General features: G+C 36.6%; 1 protein-coding gene across 2 annotated transcripts in view; it reads left to right on the top strand.

Annotated features, from left to right (window-relative positions):
* The window catches only part of NAV3 (neuron navigator 3), a 340,442-nt gene extending 318,784 nt beyond the window's left edge, over window positions 1-21,658 (top strand). For both annotated transcript variants that reach the window (XM_008684333.2, XM_008684334.2), the window contains 6 exons: window positions 7,741-7,895; window positions 8,944-9,015; window positions 9,825-10,021; window positions 10,928-11,046; window positions 14,750-14,953; window positions 18,838-21,658. In XM_008684333.2, coding sequence (XP_008682555.2) covers window positions 7,741-7,895; window positions 8,944-9,015; window positions 9,825-10,021; window positions 10,928-11,046; window positions 14,750-14,953; window positions 18,838-18,957 — 867 coding nt within the window. In that variant the 3' untranslated portion in view covers window positions 18,958-21,658. The remainder of the gene's footprint in view (window positions 1-7,740; window positions 7,896-8,943; window positions 9,016-9,824; window positions 10,022-10,927; window positions 11,047-14,749; window positions 14,954-18,837) is intronic.
* Window positions 21,659-25,959: the final 4,301 nt, after the last annotated feature.

Consider the following 25,959-nt stretch of genomic DNA (forward strand, 5'->3'; position numbering starts at 1 on the left):
GGACAAGGGAGCCAAAAATATTCAATGGAGTCTCTTCAGTAAATGATGCTGGAATAATTGGATATTCACATGCAAAAGAATAAAGCTGGACACATATTTACATTACTCACAAAAATTAACTTGCAGTGGATTAAAGGCTTAAATGTAAGACCTGAAACCATGAACTCCTAGAAGAAAACATAGAAATAAAGCTCCTTGATATGGGTCTTGGTAATGATTTTTGAATATGACACAAAGTACAAGCAACAAAATAAAAGATAAACAAGTGGGAATGCATCAAGCTAAAAACTTCTGCACAACAAAAGAAACCATCAACAAAGTGAAAAGACAACATATAGAATAGGAGAAAATATTTACAAACCCATACATATCTGTGAAGGGGTTAATATCCTAAATATAGAAAAAACTCATACCACTCAATAGCAAGAAAACATATGACCCAATTAAAAAATGGACAACGGACTTGAATAGACATTCTCTAAAGAAGATATACAAAAGGTCAACAGACACATGAAAAGATGCTCAACGTCACTAGTCATTAGGGAAATGCAAATTAGAACCACAATGAGATGTCACCTCATGCCTGTTAGAATGGCCATCATCAAAAAGACAAGAGATGACAAATGCTAGTATGGATGTAGAGAAAAGGGGACCCTTGGACACTGTTGATGGGATTGCTAATTGATATAGTCACTATGGAAAACAGTATGAAGGATCGTCAAAAAATTAAAAATAGTACTGCCATATGATCCAGCAATTTCACTTTGGAGAATGTACCCAAAGGAAATGAAAACACCAATTCAAAAAAATATCTGCACCTGCATTCATAGTAGTATTATTTATAATAGCTAAGACATGGAAACAACTTAAGTGTCCTGAATGGATGAATGGATAAAGAAATTGGGGTATGTGTATACATACACACATGCACATATGCACATATATGTGCATATGTGTATGCATACACATGCAATGGAATATTATCCAGCCATTAAAAAATGAGGAAATCCTATCATTTGCTACAAAATGGATAGACTTTGAAGGTATTATGCTAAGTGAAATAAGTCAGAGAAAGACAAATACTGTATCATTTCACTTATATGTGGAATCTCAAAACAAACAAACGATCAAACAAAAAAACTACCTGAGGAAGAGGTTGGGAGGACGGGAATTGTAAGAAAATGGTTAAAAGGTACAAACCTCCAGTTACAGGATGAGTAAGTACTCGGAATATAATATACAACATGGATGACCATAGCTAACACTGCTCTATGATGTATAGGAACGTTGCTGAAGGAGTAAATACTAGGAGTTCCCATGACAAGAAAGTTTTTGTCCTTTTTTCTTCTTTCTTTTCTTTTTTATTGGATCTATATGAGAAGATGGATGTTAGCCGAACCTATTGTTTGGTAATAGTTTCACAATATGTGTAAATCAAATCATCATGCTATTCACTTTAAATTAATGCAGTGATATATGTCAATTATTTCTCAATAAAAAATGTTCTTAATGGAGTAGTTGATTAAGTGCCTGTCACTGACCAACAGTGGAATCTGAGGCAGACTGCTGAATTTCCTTTGCCTTGGTTTTCCCGCCTGTAATATGGGCAATGTAGTAGGGGCATGGTAAGAGCTAAGAGTATGTGTATGTATGTGTGTGTGAGAGAGAGAGAGAGTGAGGAGGAGAGAGAGAGATATATAATTAATGCATAATGGCTTTCAATAAAGATTGCTTTCACAAATATAGACCTGTGCAGACATCACCCTCCAAACTTTGTTCAACACTGTCTTATATGCAGTTTTCAAGAACAATGAGGTACATGAAACATGCTGGGATCTCTTAAAGTTAAATAAATATAGCACATGAATTCCAAGTATTTTGTTGGCACTCAGCCCCATTCAAACTGTTGTTGAACCACCCATTCTCATTTCAACGGAATAGAGACACATAACCTAAGGCCAAATATGTGCCTCTTCTTTAAGCAGAAGTATGAAGAACATAGCCATTTGTTTGCTTCAGCCTACGTGTTCAATGCCTCCTGTGAATGCTGCGTCTCCTCAGAATGTTATTTAAGAAGTGTTTTTACCACCATTCGTTTTCTTCTCAGCCAGAACGACGAGAGGATTAGGTGCCTCAGCCATCCTCAGTGTGTTACTTGGATTTCCCCCAATGTTGGTATGATGGAACTCTTTAGAAGTGACTTCCTTATGAAAAAAACAAGTGGTTGGTAAAAGAAGAAGAATAGATTTGTTACAGGAAACCATGCCGTTTTGACAAAGTTGGGGATCACTTAAAATCAAGTTTTGAATAAAACAGAGTGATTTGGGTTTCATTAGGATGTAGTTTAATGTGGTATAATACAGTTGGTTAATTTACACTAATAAAATTAACACTTATATAATCACTTACACTTATAAAATTTGCCTCACCCCCAAATCTATTGTTATAAATAGGTTCTTTTTATCTCAGTTAAAAAAAAAACTGTTTAGTGTTTGGAGATGTTCTTAATCAATAATATTATATAAATCTTTTTTAAAAAATTGTGACCAAATATTATCAATGCTCTTATTTTCTTCTTTTTCTGAATAAAATTACTTGTGTCATTAATAGGTCAGCTTAATGTTTGTTATTACAACAATAAAGAAAAATAGAAGCATTGCCAAGAGCGTTGGAACAGAATTAATGATGCTATAGGAAGCAGTAATAGGAAAACTCCCTGGACAAATCATGCGGCATTCGGCACCAAGAAAGCACAAAATACAACTAAACAAACATGTATTGTTTCTTTCTGTTTGTAAGATATGAACGAGCTGTCCGTAATGCTGGATACAGTACTTGCTAGAGAATTTAGCCAAATCTTGCCAAATTGTCAGAGAATCCAGAGGGGGTTTTGTTTGTTTGCTTTCCTTTGCTTTTATGTGAGGCGGGAGGTAAGTGAGAATCGTATAAAGGAGTAGGGATGACTAGTTGAGATTGTCTGAGGGACAGCTGCTAGCAGTGCAGATTTACTCAAGTAAAGGGCGAACGAGGCATGAAATAATAATAAATCCCGTCCCTAAAAACTGAAGCTGTGTAATGGCTGACGTGCGTTATGCTGTGCCACAGATAGCACCGAAGAGACAAAGCCGAAAAAGCACTTACTGATGCAAAAAAGATCGAGCAATAAAACCATCAAATGAAAAAAATCTTTTCATGTATGGCACCTCTGCATTTTACATTCTGTCCCTCTTCCTGCTCTTCAAGCCCTCCCTCAAGCCGCCAGCTGGAATATTTTGATCGAGAGCGGTACACATAAACAATTACACTTTGTGACATTTGATACAGCGGGCCCAGAAGGCTAGAGATGGATTTAGTAAATAATATGTGGCCAGCTGAAAACACTTGGAATGTTAGGTAGGAAAAGATCAGAAAACTGGTCTTGGCAGATTCATTTTTGATGTGTCTAGAGTCAAAACCAGAGAAGGCAGTGATCAACAGCTTTTGTAGTTCTCTGTATGTTTTCAAAGTATGGGATTCATCTCATTATCAATGTCCATCTGGTAGATATACCTGTTTTCTTTTGCCTAATTAGATATTGGGCACGAAACTTTTAATGCTAATGCATCAGCACTTCAATTTAATATTTAACCTCAATTAAGCTACAGTGGGGAGTATAAAGTGATTTCAAAGGGGTCTGAGAAAAACTCTTAAGTTATATGACGAAATTTTTTGTGTATGCCTATTTCCACTTGCAACTGGTCCATAGCTTTCATTAGATTCCCAAAGAGGTCTATTACCCTTCTCAAGACAAGAGAGAATCATAATAGAATCTAATGGCCCTACTTTTCCAAAATCACTCAGTGCGGATGGCTGGTGGCTCAATTGGTTAAACTTCTGCCTTCGGCTCAGGTCATGATCCCAGGGTCCTGGGATTGAGTCCTGCATCCGGCTCCTTGCTCAGCAGGAAGTCTGCTTTTCCCTCTGCCTGCCCCTCTCCCAGCTTGTGCTCTCTCTGTCTCACAAATAAACAAATAAAATATTAAAAACAACAACAAAAAAAAAACCAAAAAACTAAAATCACTCAGTTATGTCTTAATTACCAAGTTCAATGCCCTTTGCTTATTTTCTCTCTCTTTTTTAAAACAATACTGCTTTATGTATAGCAAATTGCTATAGGTAATCTTCCCTTTCTAGAAATTCCTCTAATTTTCATGAGTATCATTCTCTGTTTTCTTCTTACCCTCCAGCAAGCTCCTTCTCAGTCTCATCAGTGACTGTTTTTCCTTCACCTGCTGGTAAATGAAAATATGACCCAACATTCTGTTCTCTCTCACTTCTGTTCTCACCTGGATGACGCCCCTGGTTTCAGTTTGTATTGACTCCAATCGGACACTGTTAGCCATGCCCACTCTCCTGAGTAGTAGGCCTTTGCTTTAGCATACACATATGTTTCTGTTAGCATGCTAAGTACACATGTTTAGAAAACCCAGTTTCAACTCTGAAAAAATATCCAATCCATCTTCTTCCATCCATCTCCGCTACCACCACCCTCCTACCCAAATTAACACTATCACTTGGGTGACAGCAACTGTTTTCTAACTGCTTGATTCACAACTTTTGTTAAATCTTCCTTCTCTCTCTTTCTGATTTATCCCCTCACCTTATGGAAAATAGAGTATCTTTTCATTATTAAAGTCTGACTGCGTTAAATCCTGAAATGATTTTCCATTGCTTTCCGTACTAAGTCAAAATCCTCCCGCACCTCTGCCATCCCTATTGAGTCCCACAGTGTCTCTTGGCTTCAACAGTTTTGTTATTTTCTTGACTGGTTTCTCTTCCTCCTCTCCAATATACTTACCACACTTTGAAATCATGATTCTGACTACATTACTCAGAATCCCAGACAGAACATTCAGTGTTTCTTTGTTGCCAACAAGAAAAGTCCAGTAACCTTCCAAATCATTCCAGGTTGCAAACATTTCTTTCCAATTTAACATTATTTATATTCACAAAACATATACTACTACTTTCTTTCCTACCACATTTTTTGTGTTTCTGCCTTTGATTATTCTTTTCCCTCTATTTGGAAAGCTCTTCTTCCATTTGTAAGCATCAAAATGTTACCTAATCCTAAAAATAAAAGGTTAATAACAAATAACACTACCACCAGAAAGTCTTTCCCAGCAGTACAAGTAAGGTTTGCACACTCTGAACAAAATCTTTGGTGTAGGCTTTTTTGATAACATTATTTTTTTTAGGATTTTATTTATTTATTTGTTAAGAGAGAGTGTGCGGCAGAGGGAGAGGGAGAAGCAGGCTCCCAGCTGAGCAAGGACCCTGATGCGGGACTCCATCCCAGGACCCTAGAATCACTACCTGAGCCGAAGGCAGACCCTTAACCCACTGAGCCACCCAGGCATACCAGATACATTGCTTTTTTTTTTTTTTACTGTGAATTACAGTTTGGTTTTTTTATACACACACACACACGTAACCCACTATTCTGGGCAATAAGCTTCTTGAATGCTTTTTCCATTTCTAATTAATCATTATCTCCTTCATATTTATGTTTCCTTCGATAAATAAATTGTTCTTTCCCTACTGAAAAAAAAAACATGTCAGTGGTTCACATTTGTTTATATAGAAAGATCCAAATTTTTCTGCATGGATTCGAAGTCTATTTTCTTTTTCATTGCAAGCACCACTACCATGTGCAATTTCTCTTGTAACAACAGAGCATTTATTATTTTGCCAAGCACATCACACACTCATACCTTCTAGCTTTCTTTCACTCTTTATTATTCGTAGTTCATAGTTTGTCCCCACGTACCCTGTTCTCTGAACAACAAGTCTGGATTAGGTACCTCTCTTAAATTTCCCTCTAGTGTTTTGTGCATTTCACTTACCACACTGTTTCTGTGATTTACTTGTCGACGTGCCTTTCTGCTTATCAACTCTAAATTCCTGGAATGGAGAAGTAATCTCTGAATCCTTAGTGCCAAGAGTACCTGGAACATAATGAGTGCTTGCTAAGGTGTTCTGAAAGGATAAATAACTGCATACTTATCATTTGGAATTCTACTCATTATTCAGAATTCATCTCAAATTCCACCTTGAGATAAGTCCATCAGGTTCCCCCAGTTGGAATTAATCCTTCTTCCTCCTACGGACCACATCTCTCCTTCAACCTGTCTCATGGGATATTTCACATTGCATTTTGTACATTTACTAGTTATGTATGTACCTATCACCCTCCCAAGCTCCAACATTTCCTTCTCTAGAAAGCTTTCCTTGATACTTACCACTAGGCAAAATCTCCTCCCCTGACCTCTCACAGCTCCTAATATACTATGACATTGTATTAAAATGATTTATCATATCTAAATTTTAATACTTAATGTGACCATCTTAAAGCCTACAAGGAAGAGTTTTTAACCCCTATGCCCAGAAAAGTACTTGATTCATGTCATAATTAATGTTAAACTTACTAACTTGAATGATGCTTCATTATTTTTGTATACCTCAGGGGATTGTCTAGCATTACGAATGTAGAAGATAGGCAGTCAATGTTTTATAAATGAATGAATGACTTAATATGGGTAGATTATTGTTATAAATTCCATTTTTGTCTTTTAAGATAAGTGAAATTCTCCACACTATTCATTAGTGTAAACATATTTTTCTGTATTCTCTGATTTAGGCTATATTTTTTCAATGTGATTGGCTCAGTGCATTAGTTTTCTAATAAATTTTATATCTGAACTTAAATGAATATATTACTAAGTGCCTCAAAACCCTGGCCACTGTTTTTTATCCTTTTTTGCTTTTAGTTCTAAAAGTCGTATTACAGACAGAGGGAGGTGGCCTCTAGGGTAATTGATTCAAGTGTTTACCTGGTTTCCAGAAATTGGAATCATGGAATTGTTTTTTAACCCTGAGCAAGATCTACAAATTGAAAATGTCATTGTAAATATGCAAATATTATGGAAATTCTCTTACTGATTAGGATAATTTTAAGAAACCTAATTATGTGCCTGGCCTACCCATCTGTGAGAGCAGTCAATCAGCGAACTGGTTATCATATTTAGACTAAAAGCTATTAGAAAGGAATAATACCTGTAAAAAAAAACCTCAAGAAGCTCAAGAAATGCTGAATGCTAATATCAAGTGACCCAGGAAAATATAACAAATTTTGTCTTTGTTAAAAATCACAGAAGTGGCATGCAGATTATAAATAAGTAAATAACCACACTTCTGTCCAAGTCCTGGGGCTATGGTTTCATGCACCCTATTGAAATTATATGAATTAAAACATTTAAAATATTAGTGGAAACTTAGGTGTGCCATTTTGGACTTACAAGGTTTGCTAAAATCCACTTTTATCATTGTAATACCAAAAGCAAGAATGAAGTCTCAGTATTTATGGTTTTTTTATAAGAGCTTGTATCCAGAACTCATTCCCCCCCTTTTTTTTTTCTTTTTTTAAGGGGAGATGACAACTGAGAAACATGCTTTTCTTTTCACAATTTTATATTTGCTGCCGATGTTCTATGCTGGCTTTTCTCTTTGCTCTTTTCCTGAAAAAATATATCCTCTCAGTATTATATATTTTTTTGCTTTATTTTATATCAGCAGAATGACCTATGGGTTTTATTCAAAGGTACTGGATGGCAGACAAATTGTGCTATTCCTAAACTATGAATTGCTTGCCACTGATATAAATTTATCATTGATGTATTTGTTTTCTTTATTTTTTTCAAGGAGTTGCAACAGTATCTAGCTAACCTGGCTGAACAGTGCAGTGCTGATAATAATGGTGTAGAACTCCCTGTTGTAATAATTCTTGATAATCTTCATCATGTGGGCTCTTTAAGTGATATCTTCAATGGTTTTCTCAACTGTAAATACAACAAATGGTATGCTTATGAAATATTTTGAGTGATGAAATATGAAAAAATGATCAGATTTGTTTCTTATGTCTTTATACCTTTTAAAACCAATGGTGGATGCCATTAATTTGAGAAACCTTCATTAATATTATAACATATTTCCCAAAAAAATCCCTGTACATCTCTTCAAACATTTATTTATTCATTCAACAATTATGTCCCAGGCAATTTTTATGGAAACATGATCGACTTGTTGGCGTTAGCTTCTACAGATATGTGGAAGGTCTGGGAGACCAATGTCAATGACAGGACGTTTGGATCAAGGAAATTAAGAATTAAAATGAGCTCTAGAGCTCTGGTTTCATTTTTGCTCCATATCGAAGTTTAACTTCAATCTTCTTATAAAGATAAATGTAATGCATTCAGATTATCTCTCTCCATTAGTGAGTCTAATTTTTAACTATTTACAATGAAAGTAAAGGTTGAAGTGGGGTATAAAAAAATCTGAAAACCTACTAAAGATTCACTAGAGTATGGCCTCTAAAGCAAGGACATAGAAGAGCAACCTAAATATTAGTTTTAATGGTGCAATATCCCAATTAATCTCTGCTAGAGATTTTTTTTAAATGTTAAAAGTAGATCATCATAAAATTGGCATTGAATCAAAAGTACAAATTTTCTCATGTTATGAAGAAACTTTAAAATATCTGTGAAATAATAAAAGAGGAAAAATTAATGAATTTGATTATAATCATAAGAGTCATAAGATATTAGAGTGAAATGAGATTACTGTGATTAGTCTATCTAACCTTTTGATTTTATAGATAAGTAAACTCAGGCTCAGAAAGGTGAAATGATTCTCCTAGGATGCCAGAGCTGAAATTAGAGCCCCAAATCTGAATTTCCAGCTCAATGACCTTTGTCATTTTTCAACCTAACATTACAAAATTACCCTTTTAAAGCCTAAGGTTAAAATGGAATAATCCATATTTATGTACATTGTTTTTTAAGGCAATTTTAATAGTCTAATCTCTTTTACCATCAGCATGTCTACATATTTTATTTTATTTTCCAGTCCATATATCATTGGAACAATGAATCAGGGAGTTTCTTCATCACCAAATCTAGAGCTGCATCACAATTTCAGGTAAAGATAAATTGAATGTTTTGTTTTGTTTTGTTGTATTGTCTCTTTCTGTTTGCTTTTGGTTAGTGGTTTTCCATTTGTACCTTGACAAATCCTGCCAGTGGTGACCTGTGGTGTGAAAATAATTCTCACTTCTTCTGACACTCTCTCAAGCAGACATTTTGTAATCCTCATCCTGTAATCAGAAGTGTTTCTTAAGAAAGAAAGAAAGAAAGAAAGAAAGAAAGAAAGAAGAAAGGAAACGAAGGGAAGGAAGTGTTTGTCCTGCTCTGCTCACTATGTCACCAGCTAAAGTAGAGCACTTTTCTTCAAAGTGTGAGGAATGTGAAGAGAGTTCCTATTTCAGGATTTGTGATTCTCCTACAGAAGGGTACTCAGCGTGTACACTCCCACTCCCTTCTGACGCACATGAGGCTTCGCTTCAGCTTAAAAAGAAAAGTTCTTTGTTTACCTCTAATGCTAACCACTTTGATCATTTTTTTTTAAAGATTTTATTTATTTATTTGACAGAGATAGAGACAGCCAGCAAAAGAGGGAACACAAGCAGGGGGAGTGGGAGAGGAAGAAGCAGGCTCATAGCAGAGGAGCCTGATGTGGGGCTCGATCCCATAACGCCGGGATCACGCCCTGAGCCGAAGGCAGATGCTTAACCGCTGTGCCACCCAGGCGCCCCATAACCCCTTTGATCATTAAAATGAGCCATCAATTGACATAGGAACATTCTTCATTTATACTAGAAAGAGAATACTTGGGACTTAAAACTTAATTTATTTAAAGATTTCTGATATTTTTTTTCTGTCTTTTTGTAGGTGGGTGCTATGCGCAAACCACACAGAACCAGTGAAAGGCTTTTTAGGCAGATATCTTCGAAGGAAACTGATAGAGATAGAGATTGAAAAGAATATACGCAATAATGACTTAGTCAAAATTATAGATTGGATTCCTAAGACGTGGCATCATCTCAACAGTTTTTTGGAAACACACAGTTCTTCTGATGTTACCATTGGTGAGTTCCAAAACTGCAATATGCCATTTTCCAGGAACTAAGAGTACATGGTAAAGATGGCCAGATTGGATGCTAGAAAATAACAAGTAAAGCTAATTTTTTTCAGGCTTCCAGAGATTCAAGTTTTCTTTTTTCCTTCTGAAACCTTGCCTTCTTCTAAGCTTTATATGTCTGATTAGATTCATTTTGCCTGACAATTATGGTTTACTAAGATTTGACTGAAATCACATGAGTTTAATATAGACAAATATTTAAAAATCAGATAACCATTTGAAATAAGTTGTATCTGTTTAAAGTCCCCTTTTATGCTAAAAATAAATGTTAGCCAATGATCACATCAAATATTGTTGTGAGAGAAGATACTAGTTAAAGATAGGTGTTTTATGGACAATTGAGGTGTTTCATATTTTTCATCAAGGCAAAACTGAATTCTCTTTAGTTGGCATAAAGATGTTTATTTTTCTAATCCTTCTTAAATTGCATGTATAAAAAAGTGTCTTTCCCATTGTGATGGATTATAAAAATGCACTCACTAAAAATACAAAGTAAATGAAAAAGAAGAATTTTACATTTGAGATCAGAAGACTAAGGCTGAGTCCCACTCTGTAAATAATGACATATTTTATATTTGGCAGTTTACTGGGGTATTTGGACTGAATTATGACCTTCAAGGTTTCTCCTAACCCAAATATATTATATTCTAGATTAAGATTTTAGGGTAAAAGGAAGGAGAGTTCTGGAGTTTGAGTCTTCAGTAAAACATGCTTTGATAATAATCGAGCTGGTCAAGATTATAATTGTTTAAGAATCGTGCAAAACATTAATTCCCCCAAAATGATGCCTTGAATATTTATGTGTTTAGGTTGTCAAATGTATTGGTTCTCAAAATAGTTTGCTTCTTCTTAGGCCCCCGACTTTTCCTTCCTTGCCCTATGGATGTAGAAGGTTCTAGAGTGTGGTTCATGGATCTCTGGAACTATTCTTTGGTACCTTACATTCTGGAGGCAGTGAGAGAAGGTCTTCAGGTATAGTACTCAATTTTCTCTACTGTTTAAAAACAAGCAAAATCATTCTTTGAAGCAAAAAACAGTCTTTTCTCTGGTTATTTATACAGAAAACGGAAGGCGTGAACTATATAAATATACTGGTAAAGTTTTAAAGATCAACTAGTATGTAACACTTTATTTACTTGTGTATTCTGTTCTGAGAATAAATATGTAGGATAAGGAGAAAATCTTTTTTCCAACAACTACCCATTTAAGGCCAAACTCATTGGCATGGGTCATAGCAGTCAGTTGATAGCCAGTTAATTGGACGGTTCTATATATCAGACAGACATGTTAACATGGGCCTTGATCATTTGTTCCTTATCATATCGTTTGAACACGTAGTTTTTGCTTACGGGTTCCCTGTTTTTAGTATGGTTCATTGTTTGAAGCCCTTTGTATCAGTTGCAAGATCCTTTACTATTTCAAGGGAGTGCTCTAAATTCTAATGCGGTTGACTTTTTAAATCTATGGGAGGTTTCTCTGCACTCATAATGAAAAAGTCAAAATACATCACTAATAAGAAAATTCTGTTTCTTCAACATAAAATACTATCTCCTTAAATTGGAGTTGAGAGTTCATGAAATTGTAGAATTGTAAAACTCAAGGTTGAATCTTTAAGATGTTTACTGTATAATCATCCAACTTACTGTAAAAGAATCTAATCTTCTCAACAACTTCTTAGCAACTCGGCCAAAGTTTAGGATGTTTTTGCTTAGATAATCTCTGATTATCACAACTGCTACTAGAATTAAGATATAGTTCTTGCTTTTCACATTTTGTCATCTGCAATACTGTATTAAGTATTTTACCCTTTAAAAAAGCACTGGTTATCTGTACTCCTTCCTTTGCCTTCCTTTGACCGGCATACTCTCTTCACCTAGTAGAACAGAATGGCAGTAATTAGAACCATCATGATGGTTCTGGGGAACATGATGAATAAATATTATGGGGATGTGCTGAGGATGTTCAGAGATAATGATCCTAGAGCATTTTAGCCACTGGTTTTATTCCAGATTTAAGAAATACAATTTCATATTGTAAGGGTATGAGCCAATCTAGCCCCAGTTGTTGTGTGGTTCCAACGAAATAAAAGACTATACCAAAGGTTTTTATTTTTTAAGTATAACATTCACTTTTCTGGGTTCCTCTGAAACTTATGCTAAGATGTGAGTTAAGTCTCTCAATTTCAATCATTTTATACAAAAAAGAAATTTGTGTGAACATTTATATTCCAGAAGTCGTAATTTTTAAAACTAATATTTAAATGAAAGTTCTCTTCATACAGTTTAAGGATTAATAAACTATCATCCAAGTCTTTATATATAAAATCCTCTTTATTTCATTTGTGTTAACTAATATACAGAAAAAGAAGATTTTACAAACTCAAAAACAATAATACCTAACAATGCTTAGCTTCCTTAAGTCTAATTTTTTAGAACTGCATTGTTTTTTTTTTTAATATTTAAATCAATATTACATATAAAACATTATCCTGAGAATTATAATCTTATACAGCTTCCATTTAGGCAAAAGTATAACCATTAGAGTAATACCAGTTTCCCAAACTAAAACTGAGAGATATTTCAAAATTTTATTTTTGAAGAGGGATAAAAATGTCTTGTTTCTTGCTGTGGCTCCAGATGTTTAGTAGTGGATTAGCGCAAATGCTGAATCAACCATGATGTAGGGAGTATAGGGGGGAAATCCAGCACACGGAGAGATTAGAAAGGAAAACCCTTTGATGGGTAGACTGTTCTCATTGCTGCTGAAGGATAAACTCAGCCAGAAGTCCATTGGCAGGTGATATTCCTGGGGTGGTCCATATATGTTTTCTGTAAGAAAAGGAAGAAAAGGAATCATGTGTGTTTTGAACCATTCCCTCGGATCTAGTGGTAACAAAGAACCTTGAATTGGAGAAAGAGGTGAAAAAACAAAGCCTTATTGCAAAGAGGAAAATCTGAGTGGAGAGGAATAGAAGAATCTCTTGTCAAGTGAATGCTTTGATGAGGAACCATGTAGGGAATACTCTCTGCCAGATGTTCTAGTTGGAAAAAAACACTGGTGATACAATGGATTCTGATTTTTAGTCTGATGATTCTACCTTTATTGAAATCTCAACAAGCAATTTATAGTATTCTAAATATTTAAATATTTTATATTTTATAATTTTATAGTATTTTACAGTATTTTAATATTTAAATCTTTTTTCAATTACTTTTCTATAGTATCTATTTTACACTGAAATTTAGAATTGGACCTATTTAGCATTTTATTGGTCACCTCCAATTTTGCTGTCCTTGATGATTCTTTAAAAGGCTGGCATCAGTTGATTCTAGACCTTCATGTTCTTTTTGTAACATTTACTTTCCAAGAATTACACATTTTCCTTCAATTAGCTTAAGTTGTATAGCAAGCTATGTCTTACAGCTCTATAAAGTGGGTTTTTAACTGAGAGAAAACTTCTGCTCCAAAACAAAATAACTATACAAAAAAAATCTAGTGATTGCTACTCCTGCCATCATCTCCCAAGGAATACACAGATGTCGGGACCTGGCTGGCTTGTTGGCTCTCTCTCTCTCTCTCTCTCTCTCTCTCTTTCTCTTTTTCTCAAGGCAAGGCTGACACAACCTCATACAGTTCCTCCAGGAGAAACTCAAAAGATAACTCCAAGGCAGTCCATGTGCCTTTTGTGGTGTCAGTATCCACCATTTTGCTTTTGTCTCACTGAACCACAATAAGCCATGTAGGACCCCTCATGATGTGCTCTCTGGGACCAAATATGCACTTGGTAACCAGGATTGCCCTCAATGGAGCAGGTCCAGGCAGGAAGGAAGTACATTAAAGAACTAGTTTGCCCATGTTACTGCCCTCTTCTCTTCATTTTAGTTTTTCTTTCTGTCCCCCTGCAGCCTTGTACTTGTTTTTACAAAGTCCATTTTGCCTCTGTCTCTGCAGTATGCCCTTCCTAATTTGGTTTCAATTTTGTTTCCAGCTTAAAAACTTTTAACATGTCTTATGTTCATCTTCTCCTCTCTCCTCCACTACCAGTACTTTAACTAGCCTTTATCATCTCTTTCTTACTGATTCTTTGTTCCATTTGAGTCCTGACAACATTAATGCTTCCATTTCCCATTTTCCTCTTCTTCTATTACTGGCCTTATAAATAACATCTAAAAAGAGTTTTTACAGGAAGCAATGAGATTATTAGAGGAAATTAATGCAGAGAAAGTATTTTTATTTTCAAAGAAAATTTCAGTAGAGTGAGGTTGACAGAGAAAAAGTCTCTTATTTTACTAGCATCTATGCAAAGTGCAGCTTAGTAGAGAACTCTATTTCATGTCTAGCATGGCTTTTTTCAATTCTCCATCACTGGAACTTTTCTTCTCAACTGTGATAAAGATAAATGTGGGCAGAGATTTCTATATACATTTAAAATAAACCCCCTTCATACTCTCTCCCAAATGCTGACCATCTATCCCAGATGTTCATCTTTGTTTTATTTCTCCTTCAAGTTTAAAGAGAGTTATGTGGACAGACAAGTATTTACAGTATATGGAAACAATCCCCTTGAAAGTCCCAGAAGAACCGGATGTGCAAAAGAATCACTCAATTAGTGGTCACCTGTTTTACTGAATAGAAATGTATTTAATATGTATTAAATATGTGATCATTTTTTTAGATGTATGGGAAACGGGCACCTTGGGAAGACCCCTCAAAGTGGGTGCTTGACACATACCCATGGAGCTCAGCATCTCTGCCTCAGGATGGTCCAGCATTACTTCAGTTGCGACCAGAAGATGTTGGGTATGAGGGCTGTCTGTCCACTAAAGAAGCCACAACCTCAAAGCACATTCCACAAAGTGACACAGAAGGGGATCCTCTGGTAAGAAGCTGATGTGTGATTCTTCTAATATAATCTTGACACAGTGTGTGGTCATCAATATTTAGTCATTTGTATCAAAGATACTATTTATCTTAGGCAGTATTTGGGGCTGTTCTGATATAGGTATTCAGTTTTTAACTCTTTTGCCTTTGGCCTTCTTTCCTTGGGTGAATATTCTTAAAATGAAAGAGCAAAGTTGTATGTATTCCTATACCCACAACCCAAAATATATGCATTATCATCTCAGCTGACCAGTCTTAATATTTTGGGGGTTCCATGTGAACAAGCTGATAGATTTTTAAGATGTTTTCCATGGCAAAAGGCACACACACACACACACACACACAGAAAATTTTGCATACTATTTCAAAGGGTTACATAGAGTCATGGAAATGTCCATACAAGCCTGCTTAGAGTCCAGTAACTCCTATATAGGACTTCCTATATTGGAGTTTTGCTCTAGACCATAAAATCCTTAAGGGCCTGGACTTTTCTTTTTCTAACAGGTAACGAGCGCTTTAGCTCATACGTAGCTGGAAATCAACAGTGACGGAGGAATTGGTTTGGATGCAGCATAATTGTGAGCAAATACTAATTAACTGCTGATAGAATGGTTAATATTTAGCAGAGTAAATATAAACTTTAGGATACAAGGATGGGTTATTACGTCTGAATTTTATAAACTCTAGGCTTGCCTTTGCGTTGTTGATATACTGTGTCTGTTCCAGGTAAGGAGAGGTTTTATAGAGTTTGTTTTGAGAATTAAACTGTCAAGGGACCCTTAGGGGATGCCCTCAACCTCCCAATTTCCACAGTCCTGATCAGCTAAACCCATAGGCACTCTTCCCTGGCTTTGAATGTTCTTGTCTTTTATTATGGAAAAGAGATCCAGAGTCTCCCATGCTGAGTGAAAATTGGGGTTAAAAAATCTGACTCTTAAATGACTGCTCAACTAAACATCTTAAGAAACAGGATTATGACGCATTAAAAAGCAAAAGACTTACCATCTAAAAGTAAATGTTTGGATCAAGCACCTTCTGATGAGAAAATAAATATTCTCTCTATCTGCTTTTATTTTGTTATAGTTCTATAATTACTGGCATCAAGTAAGAATATATTTGCAGTCCAATCTATCTCAGAAATATTTGGAAAAAATCCACTATTTAATGTCAGAAATATGTTTTTGGATATGAACAAGGATACAGGTTTTTGGTGCATCTCATAGTATTTTATTCATCATCAACAAACTCATTCATTCTTTCAACAAGTATTAATAAGTATGTCCTCAGGGCTAAGGCCTGGTAGATAAGTAAAAATATAAATAAAATATCGTTTCTGATCTCAAGAAGCTCATAGTCCATTAGTGGAGAGAGACATCTGCCTATATAAATTACAGTAAAATAATGGTAAAGTCACATGTTAGATAAAGTTATGAGTCCATTGAGGAAGTGATGAGGAGAAAGCTTCATAGAGGAATTGATTCTTGAGCTGCGTCTAGAAAGAATACAAGTTCACGATGTGGTTGGATGGAGGACATCCAAAATTAAGGAAGCAGCAGGTGAAATGTAGAACAATGTAATAAAAATGAATATAAATAAAAATGCTATATGCAGATAGGTGGGATAGAACAAAAGGGGCAAGAAGAATTAGAGCTACAGAAGCCTGCAATTGCTAGATTGTGCCAAGGCTTGTTTATCTTTGTAGGAAATTAAAACTTTATCACACAGATAATGAGGAGCTATGAAAGGTGTTTGGACAGGGGACTTACCTTAGCTAGATTTGCAGGTTATAAAGATTGCTTGGGATAACAGAAGAGAAGACAGATTAAAGAACAAAGGATGGAGGCTGGGAGCCCAACAGATTGGTAATAGCAGGGGTGATAAGGACCTGACCAACATGTTAGACATTGACCAAAGATAGACATTATATTTATGACTATGGGTGCGGGGAAGGCAGAGGAGAGAAGAGGAGGGATATATTTTGCAGAGAATAATGATCTATCCCAGTGACAATTGGATCATATTTGTACCTTTGCCCCCTCCTGAAATCCCCTTTGACTTGAATGCACAAAGCAACACTATGAAAAGGCAAATTAAATCCCGTGTATACATTTATTATGAATCTAAGGCTTGAAACTTATTCTAATAAAGCATATTTACTATATGGCACAATTTTCAAAGATTAAGACTTTAATGACACTTCTGTTACACTATAAAACTTTTACAATATTCAGCATTCAAGTGATTTCAAACATTTGTGACTGAGGTTAGAATCATAACCCTTTAAACAGACCTCATTTACAATTTCTCCTCTTAGTAAATCAGGAGGACACTCAACACACAATTGTGTTTTACAAATTATCTTCACCCAAATGCTTGAACATACAGCCAGTGACTAATGATGGAGGAACTGACCTCAGAAAGGAGGGAGGCAATATGAACGTGCATGAGGGGAAGGGTGTATGGGTGAGAGACAGAGAGAGACAGAGAGCGACGGGGAGAGAGAGAAAGTACGTGTGATGGAGACATTTGCCTTTTTGGGTTTGAGAGGTTGTCACTAAATACTTTCATTTTATATCTGTATGTAGCTGATTTAATAAATTCAGAGAGTTAGACTAACAATTACATTGAAAAATGTTGTCCTGAAGAATATCAAAATGACTTGAAAATATGTTATCACCGTAGCCTCTTTGTCAGAAAGGCATGCTTGCTAAAATTGGTGATTACCAGTTTATCAATTTCACAAGCATTTATTGCACACACATTTTACACTAAGCACACCGGCGTCCAGAGCCTAACGTATGCCTAAGGAATCCTTTTTTTAGATTTCTCTTTTTTATTGAATCAGATTCTCTAGTTCTCTATCTTGGGGGAAAAAAAAAGGAACAACTTGGGTTACTTTATAAAATAATAAAATTACTATGCATTAAACAATATAAAGATTAGGACAACTTCTAGAAACCCTTGACAAGAAAACAAGTCTGACTCCTTTCATGAAGACCTGTGCCAGTTTTCCTGCGCTTTCTAAAATCATTGAACAGTTTATCCACGATGTGCTCTTAAACAAGCTCGTTTTTCTCTAACATTGGATCTGCAGAGCTATCAAAAGCCGAGCAAGGTGGCTGCCTTCTATTTTGTAGTACATGGAAACGCTAGCTGTCTTTCTCCCCAGGTGCCTTCATGCATATGTCCCTTTTCTTGGAACAAACATTACCATTGTCCTATCAACTGGGAAACCCGAGACAGCTGCTATTGTTCCAGAAGGTGGCTTTTGTTTTCAGGGATATATCAATCATATTTTGGCCAGGAACTCAGCAACAGAAACTTGACAGTGATTCTCTCCCTCGGCCTCTGCAAACACTCATGGTCGGCTTCATTCAGTCACCTCCTTCGAGGTCAGCCCCTAACCAGCAGATGGTGAGCTTGTGTACAGCAGCTGGCTTCATTCCACTCCATCCCCTCCTTCCCTTGAGGGAGCGTGCGCACGCCTGCGTGCGCATCTGTGTGTGTAGGAACATTCACGACTTTCACTTGCCATTCAATGCTTTCTGCTTCTCCCCGCCAAAAAGCGAGAAGCTTGGCGCGCTCTCCAGCAATGAGCCCAGATGTCCAGCTGTGATACACTTTCTTTCCCAGTCTCCCTGCTGGAGCGGTCTTCATTCACTACCCCAAATAAAAGAGCTATCTAGAGGCCCTGTTTTGTCCGTAGGGTTTGGTGGTGTAGCCACGTTGGGAGAACCGGGATGGGCGCCGGAGGCAGCTAATACAAATGTGAAATTGTTTCCCTGTTTCGCTTGGCCGGGATGAGGCTCAGGGCCGGGTGTTTGCGGGGCTGGCTCGCTCGCTGCATCCCTGCCTACACGATGTCTCTTTTTCTTTCTTCAGATGAATATGCTAATGAAACTCCAAGAAGCAGCCAGTTACTCGGGCACACAAAGCTGTGACAGCGATAGCACCAGCCACCACGAAGACATTTTAGATTCATCTCTTGAATCTACTCTCTAGAGGGTGAAAGAAGTTAGGGGAAAAGACTATGCATTTTCAAAAGGTTTCAAAAGTAAGGTATTTTCACTAAGCCACTGCCAGTATGAAAGCACCCTGTCCAGGGCCCTGACCCAGAGTCGTGGTCTCCGAGGAGGCAGCAGAACTAAGTCTGAACCGCCGAGATGCTCAACTGCAAGGGAAGCTTAACTTTATTTTATTTCTAGGCATTTTTATATCCGCGGAGTGATGTCCGGCTCCATTACTCAACTGTAAAGGACCCTAAGGACAGGGCAACTGAATAGATGGCACATGGGATAGCCAACCTGGACTTTCTGTTTTTTCCTCTTTAAAAGTTTACAATGCAGCCCTTTCTTTGTCCCTTCCTTTCGTTTCCTCTGAGGGGCCTCCTCCCCCAAGCAGGGCCCCTGCTTCTCCGTCCAGCCTCCTTTGTGCCACATGGTGCTGGTCACAGGGCTCCAGCAGCGTTTGTGCTGTGAGCTCACCCCGTTCCGAAACGAAGCCAAGAGGCCGGTCCTCTGTCCGCACGAGCGGAATTGTGCGACCGCCAGAAGACACGACCACGGCAAGCTGGAGACGTGCCAATGTCATTCTTAACTGCCACGTTCACTCGATGAGCTCCGCCAACTTTCTCGTGTATGAGTCACAGGTTTTATAACGTTGTTTTAAACCACTTGCCCACTCCCTTAACAAGAGTTTTATACCAATTATTAGTCAACACTGACAAAAGGCTTTCTTAGGGCTTTCTTCGTTGGAGCCTTTTCAGTGAAAGAAGGAACATTTCCTATGGTGCTGTCTCACTGCCTTAAAACAGATTTCTACGACAGTTTAACAGTTGGTTTAAATCCTAAACCATTGGTAATCTCCACTGTCTTTTCATTTATAACCAAGCAACACCAGTTAACACAGTAGCCTCATCTCTAGATATCTGTTTTGGTTTTTTTGGTTTGGGGGTTTTTTTGTTTATTTGGTTTGGTTTGGGTTTTGTTTTTTTTTTTTTTTTTTTTGGAAGAATTGGATAGGAGAAAAATCTGGTTTTTTTACCTTGGGAATAGATCGCCTCGCCTCCAACATGTTCAAGTTAACCCAGAAACCCTCTTTGACCGTCACTTCAAAGCGAAGACATGTGGCTAACCTCCATCCAGTTAGGCAAAAGAGTGGTAGAAGGAGGGAGATCTGGAATTTTAACCCAGCAGAGCTGGAAGCACTAGATGCGACATGAGCACAACTATTTGGCTTTTCCTCCCCTGCTCTTTTTATTATGATTCTTACTATTACTCTTAGTTTTGAGCATGTCATTTTGATTGCTATCGCTGTACATGAGAAATTCAGCATTAACAAACACTGAAGCAGTGAAGTCACTGTGGAAGAGGAAGCGTTTATACTGTAAAAGAAGGTTAGATTTGCACAGTCTACTGGGTAGGTATTGTAAATAATAATTCTAAAAATCTTGCACAAATCGAAACAAACACACACACACACAAATTGTACTTTAATCCTGTTGGTGTTAAGAGGTGTTTCACTTGCTGAGATTTCCTGTACATTGCAAACAAATACAGAATGCAAACCCTCAAAGCTGTCATTCTCTGGTGTGTTTGTCCTGTATTTACAGTTGTTATGACGATGCAGGAGCTATCAGTGCTAGAGTGAGCATGCTTCAAAACTGTACATGAAGCCAATACATTTTTGGAAAAGTGAAAATGTCCGAAAGTGCGTCTGTTGTGGCAGGCTTTAAAGAACGTGCATGAAAACCGATTGGAATCATGGGAGAAGTTACCACCACGCACAGAGGACGGGGTTTCGAGTTTTCCGAACCCAAGGGCTAGGCCATGGGGTAGACTTGTTCTAGGCGCGGGAAGATGTGTTGCTTTCAGGATGTGCAATTGGTGCTACTCTCTGTGACCACCCGTGGGTCAGTTGCTATAGAACAATAACAACACGAGACACCTGTGCCATTTTCAGAGTGTCGCTAAGTCGATCGGTCCTACACGGTGCTATTGCCCCAAGGGAAATCTGAACTGAATTTATGCACATAGAATTGTCACCCTGACTTTGAAGCCTCAAACATGGATCAGAGCTGTCGTAAAACATCAGTATGTGTAGCTGGATGAGTGACTATTGCCCTTGTATGATATGTGATCTAAAAGAAATTGCTAATCTTCCCCTGCCATTTTGAGAAACACAGTCCAAACATGATCATAAACACAAATTCCTGCAATACATCCCAGTAGGTTCAGCTAGTTTACAACTTAAACTAGTTTGTGAAACATTTGTCTGTATACATTTTATATTTTGTACATTTTTGATGTAACATATCATGTAAATAGGCAGAAACAGTGAAATAAATCATCTGAAAAGTTTTGTAGTCTTTGTAAAGCCCCGATAATAAGTACTTGGTGTCAACGGACTTAACGGGATGATGTATTTTCTATTAGTTTATTGTTCCTCTAGCTTGTAAACCAGCTTGCATATATTTTTTTGCAAATGTGCACCCTGTATCTGTCTAAATTATTACTTTGCCATTAAAGTGGAATTATTTATTGACAACAAGGTGTGGTGTCTATATATGGAGAAAAATGGAATAATCATGCACCAAAAGTATCAAGCCTTAAAATGTTGCTTGTACTATTACTGTGCCATCAATAGGGATGTGTTAAATGTTTATTTTATGTACCTTATAGAAAGGACCACGTAGCTTTTAGTAAATAAATAAACTGAAGGCCCAAGATAGATATATATATTTTTAAGATTTTTATTTATTTATTTGACAGAGGGAGAGACAGCCAGCGAGAGAGGGAACACAGGCAGGGGGAGTGGGAGAGGAAGAAGCAGGCTCCCAGCGGAGGAGCCTGATGTGGGGCTCGATCCCAGGACTCTGGGACCACGCCCTGAGCCGAAGGCAGACGCCCAACGACAGAGCCACCCAGGCGCCCCCAAGTTATATTTTTTAGTGAAATTTACTCAGTGAGTATTTTTAGAAAACTACTTATATCTAAATGCTTAATTATAAAGTAAGAATTAATATAGAATGTTGATATTCCTTAGTTAAATCAACTTATTGTTTCTTTGTTTATATTTTACTGAGTCCTCTATTAAACTTTTAGCTCTAAAAGATTATGTTAAAACAGAATAATTTTTTGGTGGTACTTAATTTTTTAATAGAGATTATAAAAAGAAAACTCCTTTTAAAATTAGACTTTAAAAAAATACCTTGAGTTCCAAACCCAGTAATAAGAATGTATATTTGGATGATATAAGTAGGGTTTTGATTTTTAAAACAGGAAAACTTTTGAATTAGAACAGTTGTAGGGGGAGGGAGGCATTAGTTAAAATGGGCCAATCATCTAAAACTGATGCGTTTGTTTCTTCATTCACAATTTGGGAAATGAAGGAAATTTCCGTATTTCATTCTACCTGGAAAAGCACTGAATTAATACAAAACTTGAGTACAATTTTGACAGGTGCACTGTAGGAATCCCACCACTGTCATTCTTCTCTGCGTGACATTGGCCCATTTACCCACATTCTGGATGCCTCTGTTTTCTTACCTGTAAAATAGCCATAGTAATAGCGTCCCCCTCTCACAGATCACCATGATGATCAAGTAGGTTATTTCATGCAAATGTCTTGAATAGTGCCCAACACCTTCAAAGCTCTCCGTAGGTGGTAGCTGCTTTTACAACCATTATTACAAACTAATGATTATAAAATATGGATTAGACTATTTCCAAACATTCTTGAGAACAATGTGTGAGGCATTTCAACTTATTGAAAAAAAATTTTTTTTAAGAATTTATCTTTTAATTCCCTCATTTAAAAAATGGAGCTAGTAAGGATATCTATCTGTAGGGCTGTTAAGGGGTTAGGTTTGTATCTGTAAAGCATTTAAAAAATTGTCTAGCACTCAAGAAACTTTGAATAAATAGCTGCTGTAATGACACTCATTACAATAAGTTAATTATATCAGCAGTATAACAAATATTCTCAGGATTCAATTTGTAAATACATTCAAGGTAATATTAGAGTCTTGCTAAAAGTTAAGTCTTTCATCCAGTTTCTCCTCATCTGTGAAATGGGATAATTATTGTATCTCTTCCTAAGATTGTTTTCAGACACCGATAGAAGTAATGGTCAAATGAATTATATTTGAATTTGGAGAAAACTAAATGCCTTTATTTCAGCCTTTTGGATTTTCACATTTAAAAAACCATTACGTTTTTATAAGAAATAAGCCACCTTAAAAACTGTTAATTCCATGTCTTTGGTAAGTTAAGATGTTTTAAAAGAAGCTTCAATTGTGTTTTGCTTTTTGGATGGAGGGAGGCACCAGCAGATAAAATACTGCGTTTCCGAATGCAATATTACTTTTAATTTGGTGGAAGTGGTCTGGATAATGATGTGGAGGATCTCCCCATGAAGATCCACTGTCTCTCATTTATGCAGAGTTTCATCAGTAGGAAAGCATAGTCATGGAAAATAAACATAGTACATTCTGAACTATCGTCTTTTAGAGGAAGATGAAAGTTCTCAAGTTGTTTTTCATAAAATTGTAAAAAAATAATAACAAACCTTTGTCATTGGAACTTTTCACAATTCACCTTATATTCTAGAATAGCACAGCGTTGAGTTGAAGATGATGAACAACTGAGTAAGTAATTTTTTACATTCATTACATGTTGAAATGAAAACACTGTCAATATATTGGGTCATATTAACTACAGTACTATAATTAATTCACCTGATTCTCTTTGCTTTTTTTACTGTGGTTGCTAGAAAATTTATAATTAAATCCGTTGCTTGTGTTTGTGACTCACATATTTATATTCCTGTCGGATAGCATATCCTAGAAAGACTGATCTTTATAAAATGTGAATGTGATCAACCCCTCATCTTTTTATATCTTGTGTTTGTGAATAAGATCCAAATATCAAAGGACAATTCCTTGCTCAATCTGGATTTTGCTAATCCCTTAGTTTCCTTTTTCACCACATCCAGTGCCCCCATTTTGGTTCTGTTCTCTGTGATATTAACATAATTATAGACCTAGCAGCAATTCTTGAGACAATAGCAACAACTTTCTAGACAATTTAGCTATGAGCATGTATCAGAGTTTTATTATGATCTTCTTGAATGGAAAAAACCTCTAGTGGGCCAATTTAAAAGTTTCTTTCCTAGTAGAGGCATTTATAGTCTATATAGATTAGACAAAACAGAATTTTTATTTCAAGTTTGCAGACTCTTCACTGTCAGGTGGATGTATGAGTGATTGGTCTCCCAAGACCAATATTGATCTCATAAATAATTAACCAACTATCAGAGTTCTAATTTATTCAAATAAAGAGATTACTAATTATATCAAACAATAAGGTTTTATCCCAGACTGGGTTTGAAACAGTATTTTTTTTACAGTAATTTACTTCCTTGTACCCCACGGCCCTTACACATTCTCAAATGCTATTACCTTAGACAAGCTTTTCTGGTCCTTCAGATTAGGTCAAGAACCTGATTTATTTGTTTTTCTAGAAATTACATATAATTATCTTCTCTAATAATGTTATATGTTTATCTTATGCCACTTATTGTACAATTTCAGGGCTTAGAATATAGTATATTCTCAATACATATATATATTGAATAAAAATATTTCTGTATGTGGAGATAGCAACAGAACATTCGCTTCTGTAAAACAAAAGCATTAAATTCAAGAAAAACCACTTTTACAGGTGAGAAGCTTCCTGGGAAGCCAGATTAATTAGAAGTTATTTGGTGACCAAGGAAGGAAGTGGATAACCTGAGAGTTTGTGTAATTTAGTGCAGACAAAATACTGCCTCACACTTAGAATTTGTTTTCCCTTTAGATGTAATGTACTACATACTTTCTACCAAGTTTTCTTTTTCTTTCTGCTTTTCAAGTCCTTTGAACATGACTTAGTTATATATAGTGCAATTTAAATGTGTGGGGTTTTTGAAGAACAGATAAAAGAGTTGGAAATGTAGCGCTAGAGCCTTGAAGACAAGTGGGGGCTGAAAAGATCAAAATAGGAATCCTTAGCATAGAAATGAGAAGCGAAGATGTGAATTTCATTTTGGGATGTTTTCCCACTGGAAAGATCTTGGCCAAGGGAAGAAGATGGAGACTAAAATTTGAGAGATGTGGTGGACATCTTTATAATTCATTTGGCTTTATTTTCAATTTGCATAATATATCTATGCCCATTTAATGTGATGTTTATAAAGGAGGAATATGATGGAAGGAAAAAACAACAACCACATGGAATTTAGAGTCAGAAATCTGTACCCTTGTCATGTTTTGTGATTTTTCCAGAAATAATCAACTAACCCATCACCTGTGTGCATCTAGACTTTATACCCTAAAGACGGTGATAGATAACTAAATGCACCCAACGTAGTGGGAGTCATTCTAGACATTGTGATGCAAATGATGTGTGTTTACCAGTTCCCAGAAACCATATTCTCAGGGAATCGTAGAAACTCTACAAGTCTAGTCAGAGCCCATCCACGAACTCTCGAGTGCTTGTATTTTCAGTAGTTGTGTTCAGTTTGGTTTGGTCCTAATCCAGTGTGCTGATTCGAGGCAGCTGAGTTTAAGCTTGTTTTAGAGGGTGGTGTCCAAGGTGTAGAAACTGGACCAAATTCCCTATAAACTGCTTGAGTGCAGTGGAACGCTCATCAGCACCTCTCTGAAGGTGGGCTGGCTTGTTCCAAGGCAAATGGCTGTCCTGGTAAGCTGCGTTCATTCCCTAGTCTAGCCCTTCCTTGGGTTACCACTGGTGTAGGCACTGAACAGGCTCTTTAGCTGGTTGCTGGTGGTGCTAGAACCTCAGATAAGGATGGAGAAATGCTGCCCAGAAACCTGGCATTGGTTGAACTTTTGAGGCCCAAAGCAAGAACAGTGAACAGCCAGAGTCAGGCTCATGGTGATTGAAGATAAATCCTCCATTCTGGCCACTTTCAGAAGCTAGAGGAGGGTCTTTTCCAATACTA

The sequence above is a fragment of the Ursus maritimus genome, unplaced genomic scaffold, assembly GCF_017311325.1.
Source record: "Ursus maritimus isolate PB19 unplaced genomic scaffold, ASM1731132v1 scaffold_21, whole genome shotgun sequence".
Classification (NCBI taxonomy): domain Eukaryota; kingdom Metazoa; phylum Chordata; class Mammalia; order Carnivora; family Ursidae; genus Ursus; species Ursus maritimus.